Source organism: Musa acuminata, chromosome BXJ1-5 (assembly GCF_036884655.1).
Source record: "Musa acuminata AAA Group cultivar baxijiao chromosome BXJ1-5, Cavendish_Baxijiao_AAA, whole genome shotgun sequence".
NCBI lineage: Eukaryota > Viridiplantae > Streptophyta > Magnoliopsida > Zingiberales > Musaceae > Musa > Musa acuminata.
Window position 1 is genome coordinate 10626740 of NC_088331.1, and position 19700 is coordinate 10646439.

Consider the following 19700-nt stretch of genomic DNA (forward strand, 5'->3'; position numbering starts at 1 on the left):
AAAGATAACTCATTGACAACATAGTACATGTACTAGCATTTATTTTTTTTAATATTTTTTTATTTTTTTAATTATTTATTTATATTATATATGTATTTGATGAGAACTTGAGTTTTTGTAAGGGAATATTGGAACTTGAAGTAAAAAACATAAATTCCCACATCAGAAGTCGAGGGACTTCTTCCTAAACTCTTTTACTCTCTCCTCAAAAATTTTAATAAAATAATTAGAAAGTAGAGTTTGCTTAAGTTGGTTCATCATTTTAACGAGTAAGGTTTGAAAAGATCATATATTTAATTTATTATATAATAGTTGAATAATTATGAAACTAACCATTTACGTGAATGTGATTATATAATCATGATTATATAATTTTTTTATATAGGCTAGGTAAATTATAAGTGATATTGAAATAATCAGATACAGTTTGGCTCCACTGTAAGATGGCTTAAGTGCATATAAATATATGTGCCCTCCGAGCTATAGAACGTGTGACTTGATATGTATTTTATTTTTTTATTATGTTTTAATATTTTATCCCTTTATATTACATATTGTTTGAATATACTGTGATATCCATAGACCAGTGCAATGAGAATCGGATCGTGATGATAATGAGATTGATTCGCCTTTAAACATAGATCATAAATAATTTTGGTCATAGGTTACTTTAGAGGAACATCGAGATAATCGGACATACTAGTATATTGTATACTCGTCTATATAATCGATATAGTTAGTCTCGTAGCTGCTTGTGTGGAGATATTAGGGATACAATACATGTGCTCATTGCAGAATGAGTTCACTTATTGATTCGCTTACGGAATGCTAGATTGTTGATGATGCCTTATTGTCAGAGAGTGATTTCATAATCCCAGTGGTGTATCTGGTCCTTAGACTTGAGACACCAATGATGTCATGTATGATGACTCTACTCTTTGATACCAGAATTATAGGTTTTAAGTTTCCAGATCTAACACAACCGGTCATTGAGAGTGGTAGCCAACCTTACGAGGACTGTTGAGTGTCGATAGAGGATCATCCACTCTTAGTATCATAAGATGAATATCTCATATGTTCTTGCTCGGACAAATCCCTGATCAAGGTCATTCGAATTGAGAGAGAAAGAGTTCTCCGATAGAATTCGATTAGAGTGAGACTTCATTAGAAACCGTATTGATCTGACAGCACCATACTCGGTATATAGTCTCCGAGATATTAGATGGACGAGGGACAATAGGTACACGGCAACTAAGGATAAATAGGCCCAATGGATTCCCTTGTATCATTCGGGGACTACGGCGTAGTGGCTTAATACGTCCGCAGCCGATGAGTCGAGTGAATTATTATGAAGTTAATAATTCATCGAGCCAAAATGAGTTCTAACATATTTGACTCGCGGCTAGCTCGATATTGGGCCTAGAGGGTCACACGCATATGGTAGGCATTGCGATGAGCAGAGGTTCGGATATGAGATATCCGATGGAGCCCCTATCTTATTGGACATTCATTAAACCCCTGAATTATTAGATCATATGAATGAGATCCAATAAGAGCCCATGAGAGATTATTTGATAGAGATACACTAATATAATAGGCATGGGTAGTTGGATGGAGATCCAATGCCCAATAGGGCATGATTCATTAGGGTTAAGTTGACATGGGACCTCTATAAATAGAAGTGATTCAATGGTTCATAGAGCATCTTGGATTGCCTCTCCTATTCTCCTCCCTTTCTCCTCCTCAAAGCAGGCCTAGAGTTTTAAGGAGCATGCAACATTGTTGTGTGGGTCACCATTAGAGAGGAGGGTGCTTGTCTTCCTTCACCCTCTCACAGAGATCTATAAGGATTCAAGGATATACGATCTTCATATATAACACAACCTATATTATACATAGTTTTAAGTTTCACGATTTTTGCGTACTAATTTTCGCACGATGAAGAACATAACTTTAGAAAATTGGAGGTTTTATTTTTAATATTCTTCCGCGACGTCGCCCCCTAAATTTTTCAATAGATATTTGCTTAAGTCAATCATAATAATGATGAATACCTTACGTGTACATAAATTAAAGGCTCTTCAAATATTAATGAATACTCATATGCATATAGATTGAGTAGGATAGGTTTCGAATTTGATATTTACTCAAATCAATCCTAAGAATGATGGATGCCTAAAGTTCACATAAACTAAGATCGGATGAATTTTTCAACTCGATATCTGCTCAAGTTAATCTCGACAATGATCGAGTAAATTTAATAAAAATTATTTTCTCTTGATTATCGTGTCTAACATATTTTTTTTTTATAATGAGTTTATATTATGAAATATTATACAATAAGACATGCATTCACGATTATCAGTCCAATTTTATAATGTGTCGAATCACTATTAGCGAAAGCGGAGAGGATTTCCTCTATCACCACAGGACAGAGAGATATATAAAATAATATATATAGGCTGATAGATGTATAGTTTGTAGTTTACTCCATAGATATAAACTCGGTTAATTAAGACATCCAAAACCATCTATGTTATCCATCACAAAAATTGCACGTATGTGGTTATTCTTTTTCACTGTATATAATTCCAATTAAGGTAAGCCGGGATTCTTTATTGGATAATTTTCCTAGAAAAATATCTATATTTTTAAGTATGTTCCACTCTATACTCTTTTTTTTCTTTCAAATAGTAATTTTAATTAAAAAAATCTAAAATGCCCCTCACTAATTATTCACATCAAATTTTCTCACTTTTAGTTTTTGAATTTTAAACTAGTATGGTATTTTTTTATTTGGCTCATTTATAATATTTTTATTGAGGTATTGAGAATACTTTATGTGATATCATATTGTATATCTTTGGTTGTCATTATTCATAAATCATTATGATACCATATTTTTATATTTATAGTTAGTTTGATTGAGATTAAGAGTCCATTTGGATTATTTTTGAGTGGATTCTATAGTGTTTTTATTATGATGGTCAAAATACTATAACAAGTTAATTTTTTATTTTTATTTAGGTGATGTTATTCCTAAATCATTATAAATACATATTTTAATTTATTCCATTTGACTCATTTATAGTGTTTTCTAATAAACTTTATAATGTTTCTATTATGATAGCAAAAAAAATATAACTATCCAAGTTCAAAATTGTATAGTAAGCATAGTTTGTCATATCAATTGTCACGATTAACTATTTGTATGATATGTATCGAGTTATCTCGAGCTGTACCAAATGTACCAACATATGATATAACCATATATATCGGTCTTGTATCAAACTCATAAATATCACCTGTATCAAGCGGTACATCTCGACAAATCATAATAATAAGCGTAATATTTTTTAAAAGATAATTTAGATGTTTTAAAATTAGGAATATAATTTAAAAACAAAGCAAAAGAAGAAGACTAATTAAAAATATTAAAAATTCCAGTATTTTCTTTTTAAAAAAGGGTCATTTATTATTTTTCTTTCCCAACATAATATCTAAATCCGGTCGAACCCCACATACCTTAAATCTTCGTCGGATGGCAGCGATTTGCTTCAGCAAACATTGTGCTGAAGCATCCGAACCCGCAAGTGAATCCCAACCGAAGAGACGTGCGTGTATATATATATATATATATATATATATATATATATATATATATATATATATATATATATATATGTTATCGGGACACGAGTTCATTTCATGCAAACCCTTCCTCCTCTTCTTCCGTTTGTTTTCTGTTTCTCGCTTTCATCGGGCAACAATCATGGCGGACTGGGCGTACCTTCCTGCGGACTTGATCAGGTGTATCCATGGATGTCTGGAAGATCTAATGGATCAGATCAACTTTAGGTGTGTCCGCGTTTCGTGGCAGCATGCCGTGGAGGGGAACCCTCACCATCACCTTCGCCCTCTTCCCCCGTGGCTGATTCTCCCCGTCACTGGTCATGGCGGTGGTTATAATTTACTCCCATCGGTCGACCTCGTCAGCTACGCCGAGAGAAGAAGGCGTAAGAATATCCGTCTCCCGTGGGAGTCCACGGACGACGGATTGTGCTGATGGGATCCGCTGCCGGATGGGTGGTTGCGGCCGACCAGATGGCCGAGTTGCATCTGCTAAATCCCATCACCGGAGCGCATGCCCGCCTCCCATCCATCACTACCCTCCCGGCCATCGCTGCAGTACTACAGACCGATGGACGAGTCACCGGCTATCTCTTTCGTGTCTCACCGAATCTGGTACACGAGACCAGCTGCGAGTCCACGCGATACATGCTCTACGACAAGGTAACCGTGTGCTCCTCCTCTTCAGACTCATGGACGACGATGATCGTGTTCTACCATGGCCGGTTGGCCTTCGCAAGTGCAGGGGACGAGCGGTGGTCTTTGCTGCCGACAGAAAACGAGAGTTGGGCGTGCCAGGTGACGTACCACAGGGGGAAATTCTACTCGCTGCACAACGATGGGTCGGTCAGCGCTTGGAATCTCACAGACGGCGCATCGCCTCGAGTCAGCTTCAACGTCCAACCCCCGCGGCTGATCGACGTATCCATACTGGACGACTTCCTGGTGGGATCAGGAGACGACCTGCTACGGGTATCGCGGTGGAGGGATCGGCTTGAGGCAGACGAACACAGAACGCTAAGGTTCCGAGTGTTCAGGCTGGCTGAGAGCGGATGGGTGGCCCTGCAAAGCTTGGGTGAGCGAGCACTGTTTGTGGGGTCGAACCGCGGTATCTCTCTCTCTACGGTGGCGTTCCCGGAGTTCAAACCAGACTGTATCTACTACGCCAAGTCCGGTGTCGTGGGTATATGCCACCTAAAACATGGACTCATCCTGCCTCATGGTGCGAGCATACCGAATCTTGAAGATGGTTTTATCGTGCCCGATTACATGTATAGCTGGCCGCCTCCTATCTGGTTCACGCCACGCGCTTGCTGAGAGAAAAACCTATATATATATTTATGTGTATCTGTATAAATATATAATGTATTTTACTGCAATAAATAGGTCTATATAGGTTAGTATCATAATCCTTTATTATCATAAATTTTCAATCTTGTGATACGTTACACACGATAGACTTGTTCTGTTCACTTCAGATCAATTCAAAGAATGTCTTAACTGAATTTGATTTTAAAATTTAACTCTAAATGTAAATATCATGTTTGATAGAATTCGTCGATAATCACAACTAAAGATTTGGGCAATCCTTAGAATCTCCCATGAATAAATAAGATATTATGTGTGAGTTAGTTGAAATATACGAATAAATAAGATACTCATGTACTAATATAATTTATTTTTAATATTTTTATTTTAATTATTTATTTATATTATATATTTATTTGATGAAATTTGAGTTTTTGTGAGGGAGTGTTGGAACTTGAAAGAAAAAACCCAATTTCCCACGTCAGCAGTTGAGGGACTTCTTCCCAAACTCTTTACTCTCTCCTCAAAATTGTTCATAAAATAATTAGAAAGTAGAGTTTGCTTAAGTTCATTCATTCATTTTAACGAGTTAAGTTTGAAAATATCATATATTTAATTTATTATATAATAGTTGAATAATTATGAAACTAACCATTTACATGAATGTGATTATATAATCTTTTTATATAAGTGACACTGAATCAATCGGATACGATTTGAGTCTACATAAGATGGTTTATATGCATATAAATTGAGATCGGATAGGTTTTCCAACTTGATATTTGCTCAAGTCAATCCTAATGATGATGGATGCCTCAAGTACACATAAACTAAGTTAATCTCCGAGTAAATTTAATAAAAAATATTTTATCTTGATTATCGTGGATAAGATAATTTTTTATAATGAGTTGATAAGATGAAATATTATACTGAATGTTTCTGAATAAGACATACATTCACGATTATCAATCCAATTTTATAATGTGTCGAATCACTATTAGCAAAAGCGAAGAAGATTTTTCTCTATCACCACAGCACAGAGAGATATATAAAATAATATATAGGCTGATAGATTAATAGTTTGTAGTTTACTCCATAGATATAAACTCAGTTATTAAGACATCCAAAACCATCTATGTTATACATTACAAAAATTACACGTATGTGGTTATCTTTTATCACTATATATAATTCCAATTACAGTAGGCCGGGATTCTTTATTGGGTAATTTTTCTAGAAAAATATCTATATTTTTAAGTATGTTCCACTCTATACTCTTTTTACTTTTTTTTTTTTGCAAATAGTATATTTAATTTAAAAAATCTAAAATATCCCTCACTAATTATTCCCATCAAATTTTCTCACTTTTTTTTTATGAATTTTAAACTATTATGGTATTTTTATTTGGCTCATTTATAATATTTTTATCGATGTATTGAGAATACTATAAGTGATATCTTATTGTATATCTTTGGTTGTCGCTACTAGTAAATCATACTATATTTTTATATTTGTAGTTAGTTTGATTGAGATTAAGAGTCCATTTTGATCATTTATAGTATTTTTGAGTGGGTTCTATAGTGTTTTTATTATGAGGGTCAAAATACTATAACAAGTCAAAATTTGTTTTTTATTTAGGTGATGTTGTTCCTAAATCATTATAAATACTTATTTAAATCATAATATATCAAATTATTTTTAATATATATATTTTAATTCAATTTGACTGTTTTCTAATAAACTCTATAATGTTTCTATTGTGATAGTAAAAAACAATATAACAACCCAAGTCCAAAACCTTATAACAAGCATAGTTTGTCATATTGATATAACAATCTAACTATTAGTACGATATATATGGAGTTATTTCGAGTTATATCAATCGTACCAACACATGATATAATGGGATATATAAATACCATACATATTGCCCGTATCGAACGATACACCTCGATACGATAAATCATGATAATATGCATAAATTTTTTTTAGATATAATTTAGATGTTTTTAAATTAAGAATATAATTTTAAAACAAAGCAGAAGAAGAATACTAATTAAAAATATTTAAAATATGAGTGTTTTCTTTAAAAATGGGTCATTTATTATTTTTCTTCCCCAACTTAATATCTAAATCCGGTGGAACCTCCTATACCCTAAACCTTCGTCGGATGACAATTTGCTTCTTGGGCCGGAATCTATATTCCTCCCAAATTATATCCAAACCCGGAATCCCAATCAATGAGACGTACGTAACGATAGAAATAAAATAGAAAGAAGAAGATTATATTAATTGAAACAATACGTAATACTTTATATTTATACATATTTAGAAGAAAAAATTTTTAGGAGGATTTTACTCAACAGATTTAAGATATCTCATCATGTTAGAGAGATCGTGACTGTTATTTAGATTCTATCGGGGATCTTATATTGTTATCATATACAGATTTACGATATCTCTGGAGAGATTTTGTAAATCTTTGACTGTTATCACTTAAGTATATATATTCTCGGGACGCGAGTTCAGCTCATGCAAACCCTTCCTCCTCATCTTCCGTTTGCTTTCTGCGTCTCGATTTCGTGAGACAGTAATCATGGCGGCCTGGGCGAACCTTCATGCGGACTTGATCAGGCGTATCCATGGATGTCTAGAAGATCTAATGGATCAGATCAGCTTTAGGTGTGTCTGCGTTTCCTGGCAGGATGCCGTGGAGGGCAACCCTCACCATCACATGCGGCCTCTTCCCCCGTGGCTGATTCTCCCCACCGGTGCTCATGCCGGTGGCCGTACTTTACTCCCATCGGTCGACCTCGTCAGCTACGCCGAGAGAAGAAGGCGTAAGAGTATCCGTCTCCCGTGGGAGTCCACGGACGGGGGATTTGCGCTGATGGGATCCGCTGCCGGATGGGTGGTTGCCGCCGACCAGGCGGCCGAGTTGCATCTGCTAAATCCCATCACCGGAGCGCATGCCCGCCTCCCATCCATCACTACCCTCCCGGCCATCGCAGCCGTACTACAGACCGATGGACGAGTCACCGGCTATCTCTTTCGTGTCTCACCGAATATGGTACACAAGACCAGCTGCGATCACACGCGATGCATGCTCTACGACAAGGTAACCGTGTGCTCCTCCTCTTCAGACTCATGGACGACGATGATCGTGTTCTACCGTGGCCGGTTGGCCTTCGCCAGTGTAGGGGACGAGCGGTGGTCTTTGCTGCAGACACAGAACGAGAGTTTGGCGTGCGACGTGACGTACCACAGGGGCCGATTCTACTCGCTGCACAACGACGGGTCGGTCAGCGCTTGGAATCTCACGGACGGCGCATCGTCTCGAGTCCGCTTCAACGTCCAACCCCGGAGCCTGATCGACGTACCCGTACTGAACGACTACCTGGTGGGATCGGGAGACGACCTGCTGCGGGTATCGAGGTGGAGCGATCGGCTTGAGGGAGACAAACGCAGAAGGCTAAGGTTCCGAGTGTCCAGGCTGGATGAGAGCGGATGGGTGGCCCTGCAAAGCTTGGGTGAGCGAGCACTGTTTCTGGGGTCGAACCGCGGTATCTCTCTCTCTACGGTGGCGTTCCCGGAGTTCAAACCAGACTGTATCTACTACGCCAAGTCCGGTGTCGTGGGTATATGCCACCTAGAACATGGACTCATCCTGCCTCATGGTGCGAGCATACCGAATCTTAAAGATGGCTTTATCGTGCCCGATTACATGTATAGCCGGCCGCCGCCTCTCTGGTTCACACCACGTGCTTGCTGAGAGAAAAATCCATATATATATATATATATATATATATATATAGGTATAGGTATTTGACAATTAGTTTTTAGCACCACGGAAATCTACAAACATGTTTTCCTACGATGTGTCTTCCGTTAATATACTTTCGTGTGATGAGGGGAGAATGCTTATCTATGTTTTCATGTTTAAAAAGAAAAAAAATGAAAATATCTAAAACATAAACTACAATAAAAAATATATTGTTTAGATGTTTAAATTAACATGAAAAATATCCCATCCGCAATTATTCACCAATAAAAATATAATATTTATTAATATTCATTAATCGATGATTATTCGTGTCGGAACACCTTAGTTCACCCAATTATAAAAAACACAATATGTGATAGGATAATTAGTTTTTGAGAGACAATTAAATTAAGACCTAAAGAAAAAAAAGGATATGAAAAAACTTATAAATCTTACAATGACAAGTACGTATTAATATATTTTTTTTGGTAGTACCAAAATAAGTTTGTGTTGATGTTTGAAACTCATCACTCCACATTGCTTCTCATGTTCATTTGGTCTAAAAAATGAGCATGCTTTGAGATCTCAATTATACATAATAAGATTAGTATCAAGCTGAATTAAATTATAATAGAAAAATCATATTAAGGAGAACAGTATGTTGTATGAATGATAGAACAAGCCTTTATGGGAGGATCTTTGCAATTGGAAGGCTGTAGAACTTAAAACACAGAGAAAATGTGTTGTTAGAAGCCAAAAAGGGATATTGCAAATGAGCTTTCTACCCTATTGCTAATTTAAGACAAGAGAAATCTTAATTATAGTGGGAAGTTCTATATTTTAAGGGTTAGTTTGTTTGAGGTTATAACACTAAGTACTAAATTTAAGTAGGAGATGTTGATAGCATCTCAAATGAACTTATTGTTCATATTTTCTTTCACAAATTTATTAAATTAAAATTTAATTAATAAAATATTATCGCCATTAAAATTAAATTATAATAATTTAAATTTATTTAAAATAAAAATAGAGCTAACAAACAATATAAATAAATAAATAAATAAAAAATAAAAAATATATTTATTTATATGTATATGTATATGTATATATATCGAAGTTGTTTCCTCTTCCCCCCTCCACTTTTAAATCCCCTCGTTTTCCCCACCGTCGTCAATTCCCCCTCCTCTCTAAATTGGGGAATTCTTTACGCCCATTTCCACCCTACGGTACATCGACTTCTTCCCGCGTTTGGTCTCTTCCCCGTGATCGCAAGACGATCTCGTCCCTCTCGTATCGGGGTTGAGGAGTCCCTGTCTCGTTTGGCCAAGTTTCTCATCGATTTTGGTGGCATCATAGGTGAAGATCCTTTGCGTTCCGATTCTGGGTCTGTGATTCTAGAATTTGGAGGTCGCAGCAGGAATGGGATCACGTGGGCGATGACAGTTGCAGTGTAGGGGCTTGATTCGGTGGTAATTTGTATAGTTTGGCTTTGGCGTCGATGTCGATTGTTGTAGATCGTGGAATTGCAAACCTTCTCTTGTGATTACAGCTTTTATTTGAAGCTGGTCACTGGGTTATAGTCGGAAAGGTGCATTCGAAATATTTGTCCCATTTTTCTTTACGTAGCATATTTTGGAAACTAATCTTTTGGCTTATGTTAGGTTATCATGGAACAAGTCGTCGGGGGAAAGTTTAAGCTGGGGAGAAAGATTGGAAGTGGATCTTTTGGGGAGCTCTATCTTGGTATGACGCATTGCTATTTCCTTTTTAAGCAGTGTTGCTTATGCAGTTTTCTCTTCTACGTTCATTGTGTTCTGATGGTATTCATGGGATTGATTTGGCTCAGGTGTTAACATACAGACCGGAGAGGAAGTGGGTGTCAAATTGGTATGTGCTGATAATCAATCAAATTTCTGAATCCTAGTGGCCATTTGAATTGACACATCTGGGCAAAGAGCATATTTTATCATGCATTTAATTGGTCATAAGAATATTGAATCCAAATGTATAGGACCCTCAAGTAGGTTATGGTTGTTGGGAGCTTGAGTAAGATTACATGGTGGTTCCACAATTAGAAAGAAATTCCTCTCCTTGAAACTATTATCTCCGACTTGTCTGACAACCATAATTTCCCTAAACTTCATGATTTTTTTTTGAAGTGTTTTACTGCAGAGATTCTTTTCCTCTTATCATTTAACTTTTTGCTGTGTATAGAAAATGGCTGACCTTTTTCTGCTTGTCTCATCTCAAAACAGAACATAACTCTGCATCACGGAAGCCTCTGAATTCTAAACTGTTTGTATAATCTGACCTACATTGAAGTTTTCTTCAACAGCATAGAGCCTAGCTTGTGTTTGTGGACCATAACCTCATTGTATACTAAAATTCTAAAAGTATTTTAAAAGAGAATAACGGTTGCAATAGGGAACAACCTGCATTATTTGAATTTTTTCTCTTTGTTAAGGCATCATTTAGGAGTAGCATGTGATCAGATAGGTAGATAAGAGTCATAAGACAACATAAAATAATAACAAAATTCTTACTGGATTTGTTTCTATCCTGCTACTACATTCTGTTGGTCTAATAGTGACCTTTATTTCCACCAGGAACCTGTTAAAACAAAGCATCCTCAGCTGCAATATGAATCAAAATTGTACATGCTTCTTCAGGGTGGAAGTAAGTTGGTAATCTGTAAGTTCAATTATATGGCTTATATGCTCAGGTTTGTTTTATTTGTTCTACTTTCTTTAAAATAAAGCTGGAATCCCACAACTAAAGTGGTTTGGCGTTGAGGGAGACTATAATGCAATGGTGATCGACCTGCTTGGGCCAAGTTTGGAAGATTTGTTTAACTACTGCAGTCAGAAGTTTTCCCTGAAAACAGTACTTATGCTAGCTGACCAACTGGTAAGCAGTTGTTTTCTCAATTTAAAACATCTTTGTCTCTTACCAAGAAAGCCATTAATTGTAGCAGAATTTACATTTTGATATGCTTTTATGTTCTTGAGTACTAGTTTTATGCTTTGGCTTTTTAAATGATGTAATGCTGGATGATTTTTTCTGTTGATGTTTCCATGTAGATTAGCCGAGTTGAGTACATGCATTCAAAAGGGTTTCTTCACCGTGACATTAAACCAGACAATTTTCTCATGGGCTTAGGTCGTAAAGCTAACCAGGTTTGTAAATTTTTTTGCTTATAGTTTCAGTATCACAAACTACAATTTGGTTACAATTAAATTATTTATCCATTGTGTACATTAGTTGTGTTGGCAAGAAGCAAATGTGGAAATTGTGGTTAGTAATAAGTGGTTATGCATCATTTTTCCCCAACATTATAGAAGTGAAAAAAAAATCCTGGATAACCACAGTTTCTTGGAGGCTTACAACCTCAAGTGGGTTTACAGACCATGGTTAGGCCTTTTAATCTAGAATAAGAAATGAAAAAGGTGTCAATCAAAGTTAAAAAAGTTCATAAAAGAGATCTCAAGTCTCAACTATCATATAATTTTACAGACCATGGTTATCTTGGAGTGGTTATCTTTCAACTAGACTCTTCTAAAAGAAACCAGACTCTTCTAAAAGCCTCTCAACTATCATATAATCTTGGAGTGGTTATCTTTCAAAACCACAAGTGGGTTTACTGACCATGGTTAGACCTTTTAATATAGAATAAGAAATGAAAAAGGTGTCAATCATAGTTAAAAAAGTTCATAAATGAGCTCTCAACTATCATATAATTTCGAGCTTTGTTGTGTTCAGCATGAAACATTCTTTTAAACTTCTGCGTGATTGCTAGACTGTTAAAAATTGCAGGCCAAAATTTTGCCTAGATAGAAACTATATTAAAATATGTGGTCGTGTATGACTATAAGATGTTAAATTTGTGGAAGATGCTGGTGAAAAAGGAAACAGAAGAATGAAGGGGGAAGTAATGAAGATTAGGCAAGTGGGACAGCATATTCAGTGGTGCAAAACTCTTGTGAAACTGAAACTACTCCATTTTCTCCTTGAGAAAAGAAAAATGAAAAGAGAATAAAAGGATTTGTGTGTTAAACTGTAGGATACATGCAAGGGAGCTATTCTTGTTATAGCTGCAATTTTAACAGATAAACAGCAGGCTTGTGGATATATGGTTACTTAAAGGAGTTTATAACTACATATTCTTCATGAAAACCCATTTGCTTGAGCCAGACAGGAGGATATCTATGAGCATCTGCACATTCTTTGGTGCAAGACTATATTAGAAGAGATTCCAGAAAACATTGAATTTGTTTCTGATTTAAAATTGTGCTACTCTAATATAAAGCAAAGCATTGATCGCTTTTTGGTGGTATTGCAATTTTTTTCCTTTGTTTTGTATTGAGAGTTTTTGCTTGTGGTCCAAATTTCTATGGCAGCACCACTGGATGCTTCATTGCTAGTAACATCTTTTGCATGCGCAACTCTTACTGTATGCAATTTTGGTGTCACTTTCTTTATGCAGGTTTATATTATTGATTATGGCCTAGCAAAGAAGTATCGAGACCTTCAAACTCATAAACACATACCTTACAGGTGAACCATAGATTGTTTATGATTTTAGTCATATTGAACAACTGCCTTTCTCTTATCATCATTTCTTTTAGTTCTTGAATCAATTAACTGAAATTGGAATTTGATTGTGGTATTTGTGCAGTGTAATTTAATAATTCTTTTAGTTGAACTGGGTAATAGGGAAACTAAATTCAGATTAACAACATATTTTTGGACGGCTAGGTTAGAGTTGTCCCTTGAGCACTTCTTTCATGATAAAAAGCCATCATAATTTCAAATGGTTAGACATGACAATTCAACAACTTAATCTTTGTGGCTAATATTAGTCAAACTTGTGTCCACTAGTGTCACAATTAGTTGCTTTTTGATGTGCCTTTAGGAGTTCTTGGCATTCTGAGTAAAAGGGTTTCCTTCCATTTCATGGCTTTAAAGTCCACCTTTTGTTGCAATGGAAGTACAAGTGTTCTTGTTGCCTGGATGTTGTTGACCTGCTTGTTGAAGTCATATATGATGACCATCTATTCTTGAGTTGAAGTTGGCTTAGTCTGAAACTAGCTGGCTGATTGAACCTTTCAGGTGCCACGGGTTGGTGGCGTTGTAATTTTTTTTCTCTTAACAATCTCAGTTTCTTGGAGGCTTTTAGAAGAGTCTGGTTTTGTTACAAGTACCTTAAATTGCTTGTTCTATTGATGTGGTCTCAGACCACCTATAGGACTTGCTATCAGAGATTCTTTGGAAACTTGGAGTACCATTTTACTTAATCTTATAAATTACGTTTCGTATTGTGTCACCATTCCTTATTGTTCAATTAGTCTTAGTTTCATCTCGTAGGATGTAGTCCTGATAAGTCTAAAACACTCTGCATGCCAAATCGATCTCCTTACCTAGTGTAGGACTGTAGGTACCATATTTGTTGTGATACCTCCTCCTCTAGGTGGAGAGGAGCTAACACCATCCTCTTCCCTTCACGGGTCCCATCAAGGTTGAAGTACAGCTTGGTTAAAAAAATCCATGCTTTAGGGCCATCCATCTTGTAATTAGAAACAATACATGGAGAATATACCTGATGATGCATGAGATATCTCACTTCTGTTCGATATAACTGTCAGATACTCAGTTGAAACACTAGGGCAAACTACGTGGATCTCTTTGCATTGTTTGAAACCAATTCTTCTACTCGAACCATTTTTGATAACGCTCATTAACGTATCTACAGAGAGAACAAAAATCTAACTGGAACAGCACGGTATGCCAGTGTCAACACCCATATTGGAGTTGGTGAGTATCATTCTTTACAAACCTTTACTGGTAATCAGCTTTGCTTCCTGTAATATTTGGACTTCTAATTGCTCTATCATCATCTGCTTGCAGAACAAAGCAGGAGAGATGATTTGGAGTCACTAGGCTATGTGCTCATGTACTTCTTAAGGGGGAGGTCAGAAGTTAGAATAGCATCCTATTTCCTTCTGTTATTCTTTTCCTTGTCTGTGATTGTAGTAATGGACGTTTACTTAGTCATGCTACTCATACATGGTTCTGCATCCTAATAAGCATTTATTGCTTTTCCAGCCTTCCCTGGCAGGGCTTAAAAGCTGGCACCAAAAAGCAGAAATATGATAGGATTAGCGAAAAGAAAATGCTTACTCCAGTCGAGGTGCTTTTTTAACTGTGTTTCTTTTTCTTATGAATATTATTTCAGAATGTGAATAACTCTAATTGGGTTGTATAATACGCATTATTTACATCCTGTTAATGGGTTAACCATATTCATGATACATTGTAAAACTAGGTGCTGTGCAAATCCTATCCAGCAGAGTTTATTTCATACTTCCACTACTGTCGATCCTTAGGATTTGAAGACAAACCAGATTATTCTTATCTGAAGAGGCTTTTCCGTGAACTTTTCATTCGAGAAGGTTGGCTAAACTTGTATTTCGCACACAATAAATATTTACTGTCGTAGCATTACTTGTAAGTGAATCCTTGTTTTAATATTTTTGTGTTTGATGTCTATTGAACAAAATATTTTGCAGGTTATCAGTTTGACTATGTATTTGACTGGACCATGTTGAAGCATCCTCAGAGTTCTGCGAATCCCAGAACTCATGTATGCCCTAAAAAGCTATACGGTATTTACTGTGTATATTATGTTTCTGCCTGATGTGCTGACAGTTCATTCTACTCTCTTTCCAGCAGCCCAGTGGAAGACCAACTGGAGGAGCTGGGTTATCTCTGGAAAGGACAGAAAAGACTTCAGGTTTGTTTTTTGGTTTTGAAAATCAATAAAGTTATATAATGATCATGGATAAGACAATAATTGACAGCTACTATTTTCTTTCAGTGGGACAAGAAATTCGTGACAGATTCTCTGGTGCGGTCGAAGCTTTTGCTAGAAGAAATGCTTTAGGTTCTGGTTATCATGGTGAACACTCTAGGAACAGAGCTTCAGAGGATTTATCTTTCTCAGCCAAAGAAACTGTAAGTCGTACGAAGCTTGTTAATTGTTTCTAACTCCCTTTGTAATACATTTGCACTTTTTAATTTATCTCACTTTATTCATGAGCTGCCACACCAATCCTTATTGCTCAATACGAGAGGTTTATAACTGTGTGATGAAATACTGGAGCTCAAATTGGCCTCTACTGGTGGTATACCTCACACCAAATTGGGCCTCTTATATATATTGATCGACATAGCAAACTGGCCTTAGTTGACCATATCGTAAATTTTTTTTCCAATCACCCACAATCTTTCTTTTTATTTTTACCATGCAAACTGGCTATTCGCTGATGGTTTTCAGCGATGTTGCTTGCTTCGCGAACTGATGTCTTTTGCTTCTCCCATCTTAGGTTCTTGATTCAGATAAATCACGTGCATCCTCCTCCAGAAATGGTAGCATATCCAGAAGAGCTGTTCCCTCAAACAGCAGGCTTAACTCCTCGACAGATTTCAGCGAGCAACATCTCAGCCGCACAAGCCAGGTTTCAAACAGCAGCGGCAGCAGCCGCACGCCAATCATGCAAAGGCTACATCAATCTGGGCCTGAACCAAGGTCTTCACCACTCGCCAGGCCTGCAGCTGGGCGGAGCTCTCATGATGCCCGCACTCTTCGAAGCATGGAGTTTCTTTCCATCAGTGCTGAGAGGAGGAAGTAATCCACAAAAAGAAACCAGGTGATGGGAAAAAGGCAGCCACTCTTTCATGGTTCTTGTTCTTGCTGTGGCCTTCATCAGCTCTTTCTGCTAACTTATTGCACACATGTTACGATGGGCATTGTTTATTGTGACTGGAGATTCGGTAATCGTGACTTGGTTTTTACGGTGTTCGATGACAATCCTCAGTCGAACTGCCATTGTTATTCATTTCTCATGAACAAAAATATGTTGGTGTCTCATAGCAAATGTGAGAGGATCTCTACTGACATATCTGCTGCTTCCTATGAGACAATTGAAATAAAAAAAAAATAGTGAAAATCTTTTGAAACTCTGCTGATTACTCTCGTGTATCTGTCAATTTTTCCTCAGTGGATGCTCTTTTCTTAAATCTTTATAAACTTTTTCTTTCTGCAATAAATTCTTTTGAAACTTGTCAACATGTTATCATCTACTTCCAATAGCAAATGCTCCTCCAGTCTGCTCCCTCTCATCTTTCCCTAAACAACCTTTGTATAGATATAGTTTTGTTAACACACATTCTAATACATTTTAAATTGTAACGTTCATCTGTGTCTATATATGGTTTCGAGATGACATCCTCCCAAAGCAACCAGTGGTTAACATGCATCTACTGACAGGATATCAGTGACACAGAGAGGGCATTGATGAAGAATCATGCAAATTTGGCTAATACATTTCATCCCTTTGTAGCCATCTATACATCTTCATATGTCTGTACATGCATTTTGCCGATGACATGCAGAGACATCAATCATTGTAATGGTAATTACCTTAAAGGCTGCCTCAAATACAACGAGAAAAGGCAACACTAGCTTCGGATACACTGGATGTAATTAACCTGTGCAGCTTCCCTCATTTCCCAGCACACATTTTGATCTCTCTCTCTCTCTCTCTCTCTCTCTCTCATCATACATGGATTCATCTGACATTCCCATGTCATTTTGGGAAATGAGAGTTGGCCATTTTGCATGGTGGCGGTGGTGGTGGATTCTCAGGCATTCAGGTTGCTACCCCCTGTCCACTTACACCACCCCATCCATCATATCCTTGCCATTTATTTCCAGACATGGATGAGTTCCTTTGATTTGTTTATATGCTTGTTTACTGCTTTCCCACTGTGTAAGAGTATCAAGGCCCTCCTCTTCCATCTCCTCCCCCATCATGTGTCCTCAGAGAAGTGAGAGAGTTATTGAAGGGGAGAAGCAGGAAGCAATGGAGGAGGAAGAGGAGGAGGCAAAGGTGAGTGATGTGAGCCTCAAAGGGCTTTCCAAGAAGCTCGACGAGTTTGCCAAGGAAAGGGACTGGGAGCAGTATCACAGCCCAAGGAATCTGCTGCTTGCCATGGTATCATCTCATTCCTCTTGCTCATGCATGTCTGTATGCCTGTGTTTTGTTTGCATAACATTTGAGAGTATGTTTCTGATTCTAATATAAGGTTGAAATTATGGTTAATGTTTGACATGAATCCATGGTCAATCATGGCTTTTGTTTCTGGTATTTAAGTTTCCAACTTGCCACACAAAAAAAACAAAAAATCAGATCTGGCATGATATAATTTCCAGAAAATAAAATTTCCAAGAAGAATTATCTGTACATTAGGCATCACTGTTTGTGAGGCTTCTCTTCTTTTTCTTGTGCCCATTGGAATCATAGAAGAGCACTATTCTCAGTTCTCTTGCCCTGGAGCAGCAACATGATAAATCATTCAATAGACAAAATATCCTTTTTGCTTGTCTTTTGTAACACTTCTTCTGCATCCCTATACCTCATTTGCTCATTTCAGAAAGGAAAAATCACTCTACCTTCACAATACAAATTTATATAATAAGTTTTTCTAGACTCCCTATTCTTCCAGTTGTTTTATGAAAATGTTACTACTCATTGCCTGAAAGGTTCCCCTTTTGTGTGGTTGTTCTCTTGGTTTGTTTATGGCTTTATTCTCGTCATACTCGATCTTCAACCTCATGGCAATGTGTGGGAAGTTTACACTTTTGAAGTATGCATGTAAAATAGTCCACTTTGAAGAATAGAATAGTGATGACTCTTCTGGATAAATATGATAACTTTACATAAAAAGGATAGTGTATTCAGCCAGAAACCAGTTGAGAAAGAGAACTCTCCAAAGTACTGCATGGTCTTCCATCTCATTCATTCTCTATGGATTTCTCCAAGAACAACACAAAAGTTTCCAAAACCTGTAATCTAATTTTGTGAATAAGTTCATGGCCCTATGATCTACAATAAAGTGTTAGATTATATGGCTCAAACTTCATGTGTCCTCTTCCTTGTCTGATGCCCTTTTCTTCCCTGTGAAGAACAGTCCATGTCACGACATAAAGTAGTGGACTCATCTTGTGTCAATCCATCATGCATGGGAAGCAGTCAAAACCTAAACCATTTCGGGCACAAGGAACCTTTTGGTTTTTGGCTCTCCAAGTGGGCGACACATTAACATGGATGTCAAGCCCAAGTCTGCACTCCATTCCCCTTTACTGATATCCTTGACCCTACTACGGACGCTGAGTGGTACAAGTGCATCTGCTTCTCTCAATGTATTCATCTGCCATAAGGTCCTCATGATGATGCTGACTCGGGTGGCACCATCAACAGCTCCGTTAGCAGCAGCAATCACAAGAAAGCATCCTGATAAAAAAGATTAACAGGAATCTAATGCAAGCCAAGAAAGTTTCTGAGAACCAAATCCTAAGAGTCGAGAAGAAGCGCAGTAACTTTCTGAAGAACTCATGTGTGGGTTGACTTCTTGACAAGAACTGCAAGTGTCAACACAAGTGTTGTGAACTCAACCCTCTCTTGAACAGGTTGGGGAGGTGGGCGAGCTAGCAGAAATATTCATGTGGAGGGGCGAGGTGGCGAAGGGCCTGCCGAACTGGGAGGAGTCGGACAAGGAGCATCTCGGAGAGGAGCTTTCCGACGTGCTGCTGTACCTAATACGTCTGTCCGATATCTGCGGCATCGACCTCGGTGAAGCAGCCACCAAGAAGATGGTCAAGAATGCTATCAAGTACCCTCCGAAGGCTACTTGAGCTTGGTTGCTCTGTTTCTTCTTCGGTTCGCTGGTTGCTGACTGCATGAAAGAGTTTGATGCAACGTGTGACTGTTCCTTGAAGCTATCAATTATGTGGATTTGATACATTAAATATCTTTAAGTATTTTAGTTTCGATTTCTTTATGTGCACAAATGTTTAACAAAATTCCTCCATTTTATATTCTCTTTAATTTTAATTTCACATTTTTTAACCCGCGGGGAGCTGAATTCGCTTGGTTTGGTT

At 37.2% G+C, this 19700-nt stretch overlaps 4 protein-coding genes across 4 annotated transcripts; all 4 read left to right on the forward strand.

Annotated features, from left to right (window-relative positions):
- Nucleotides 1–4065: 4065 nt before the first annotated feature.
- LOC135673889 (uncharacterized) lies at nt 4066–4947 on the forward strand. Its single transcript, XM_065183289.1, has one exon. The coding sequence runs from the start codon at nt 4066–4068 to the stop codon at nt 4945–4947; it is 882 nt and encodes a 293-aa protein (XP_065039361.1).
- Nucleotides 4948–7534: 2587 nt separating this feature from the next.
- LOC135673890 (uncharacterized) lies at nt 7535–8710 on the forward strand. The gene has a single exon (XM_065183290.1). It carries the CDS (start codon nt 7535–7537, stop codon nt 8708–8710), a length of 1176 nt encoding a protein of 391 aa, XP_065039362.1.
- A 1221-nt stretch (nt 8711–9931) lies between these two features.
- On the forward strand, nt 9932–16546 carry LOC135674980 (casein kinase 1-like). The gene is made up of 15 exons (XM_065185242.1): nt 9932–10289; nt 10363–10444; nt 10548–10588; nt 11308–11377; nt 11460–11608; nt 11782–11877; nt 13185–13255; nt 14451–14512; nt 14606–14669; nt 14804–14888; nt 15024–15150; nt 15268–15341; nt 15428–15491; nt 15576–15712; nt 16084–16546. The coding sequence occupies exons 2-15, from the start codon at nt 10369–10371 to the stop codon at nt 16387–16389; spliced, it is 1422 nt and encodes a 473-aa protein (XP_065041314.1). The 5' UTR covers nt 9932–10289; nt 10363–10368; the 3' UTR covers nt 16390–16546.
- A 900-nt stretch (nt 16547–17446) lies between these two features.
- Nucleotides 17447–19596, forward strand: LOC135673758 (uncharacterized). Its single transcript, XM_065183023.1, has 2 exons — nt 17447–17754; nt 19230–19596. Exons 1-2 carry the CDS (start codon nt 17572–17574, stop codon nt 19452–19454), a joined length of 408 nt encoding a protein of 135 aa, XP_065039095.1. The 5' UTR covers nt 17447–17571; the 3' UTR covers nt 19455–19596.
- The last annotated feature ends 104 nt before the right edge of the window (nt 19597–19700 follow it).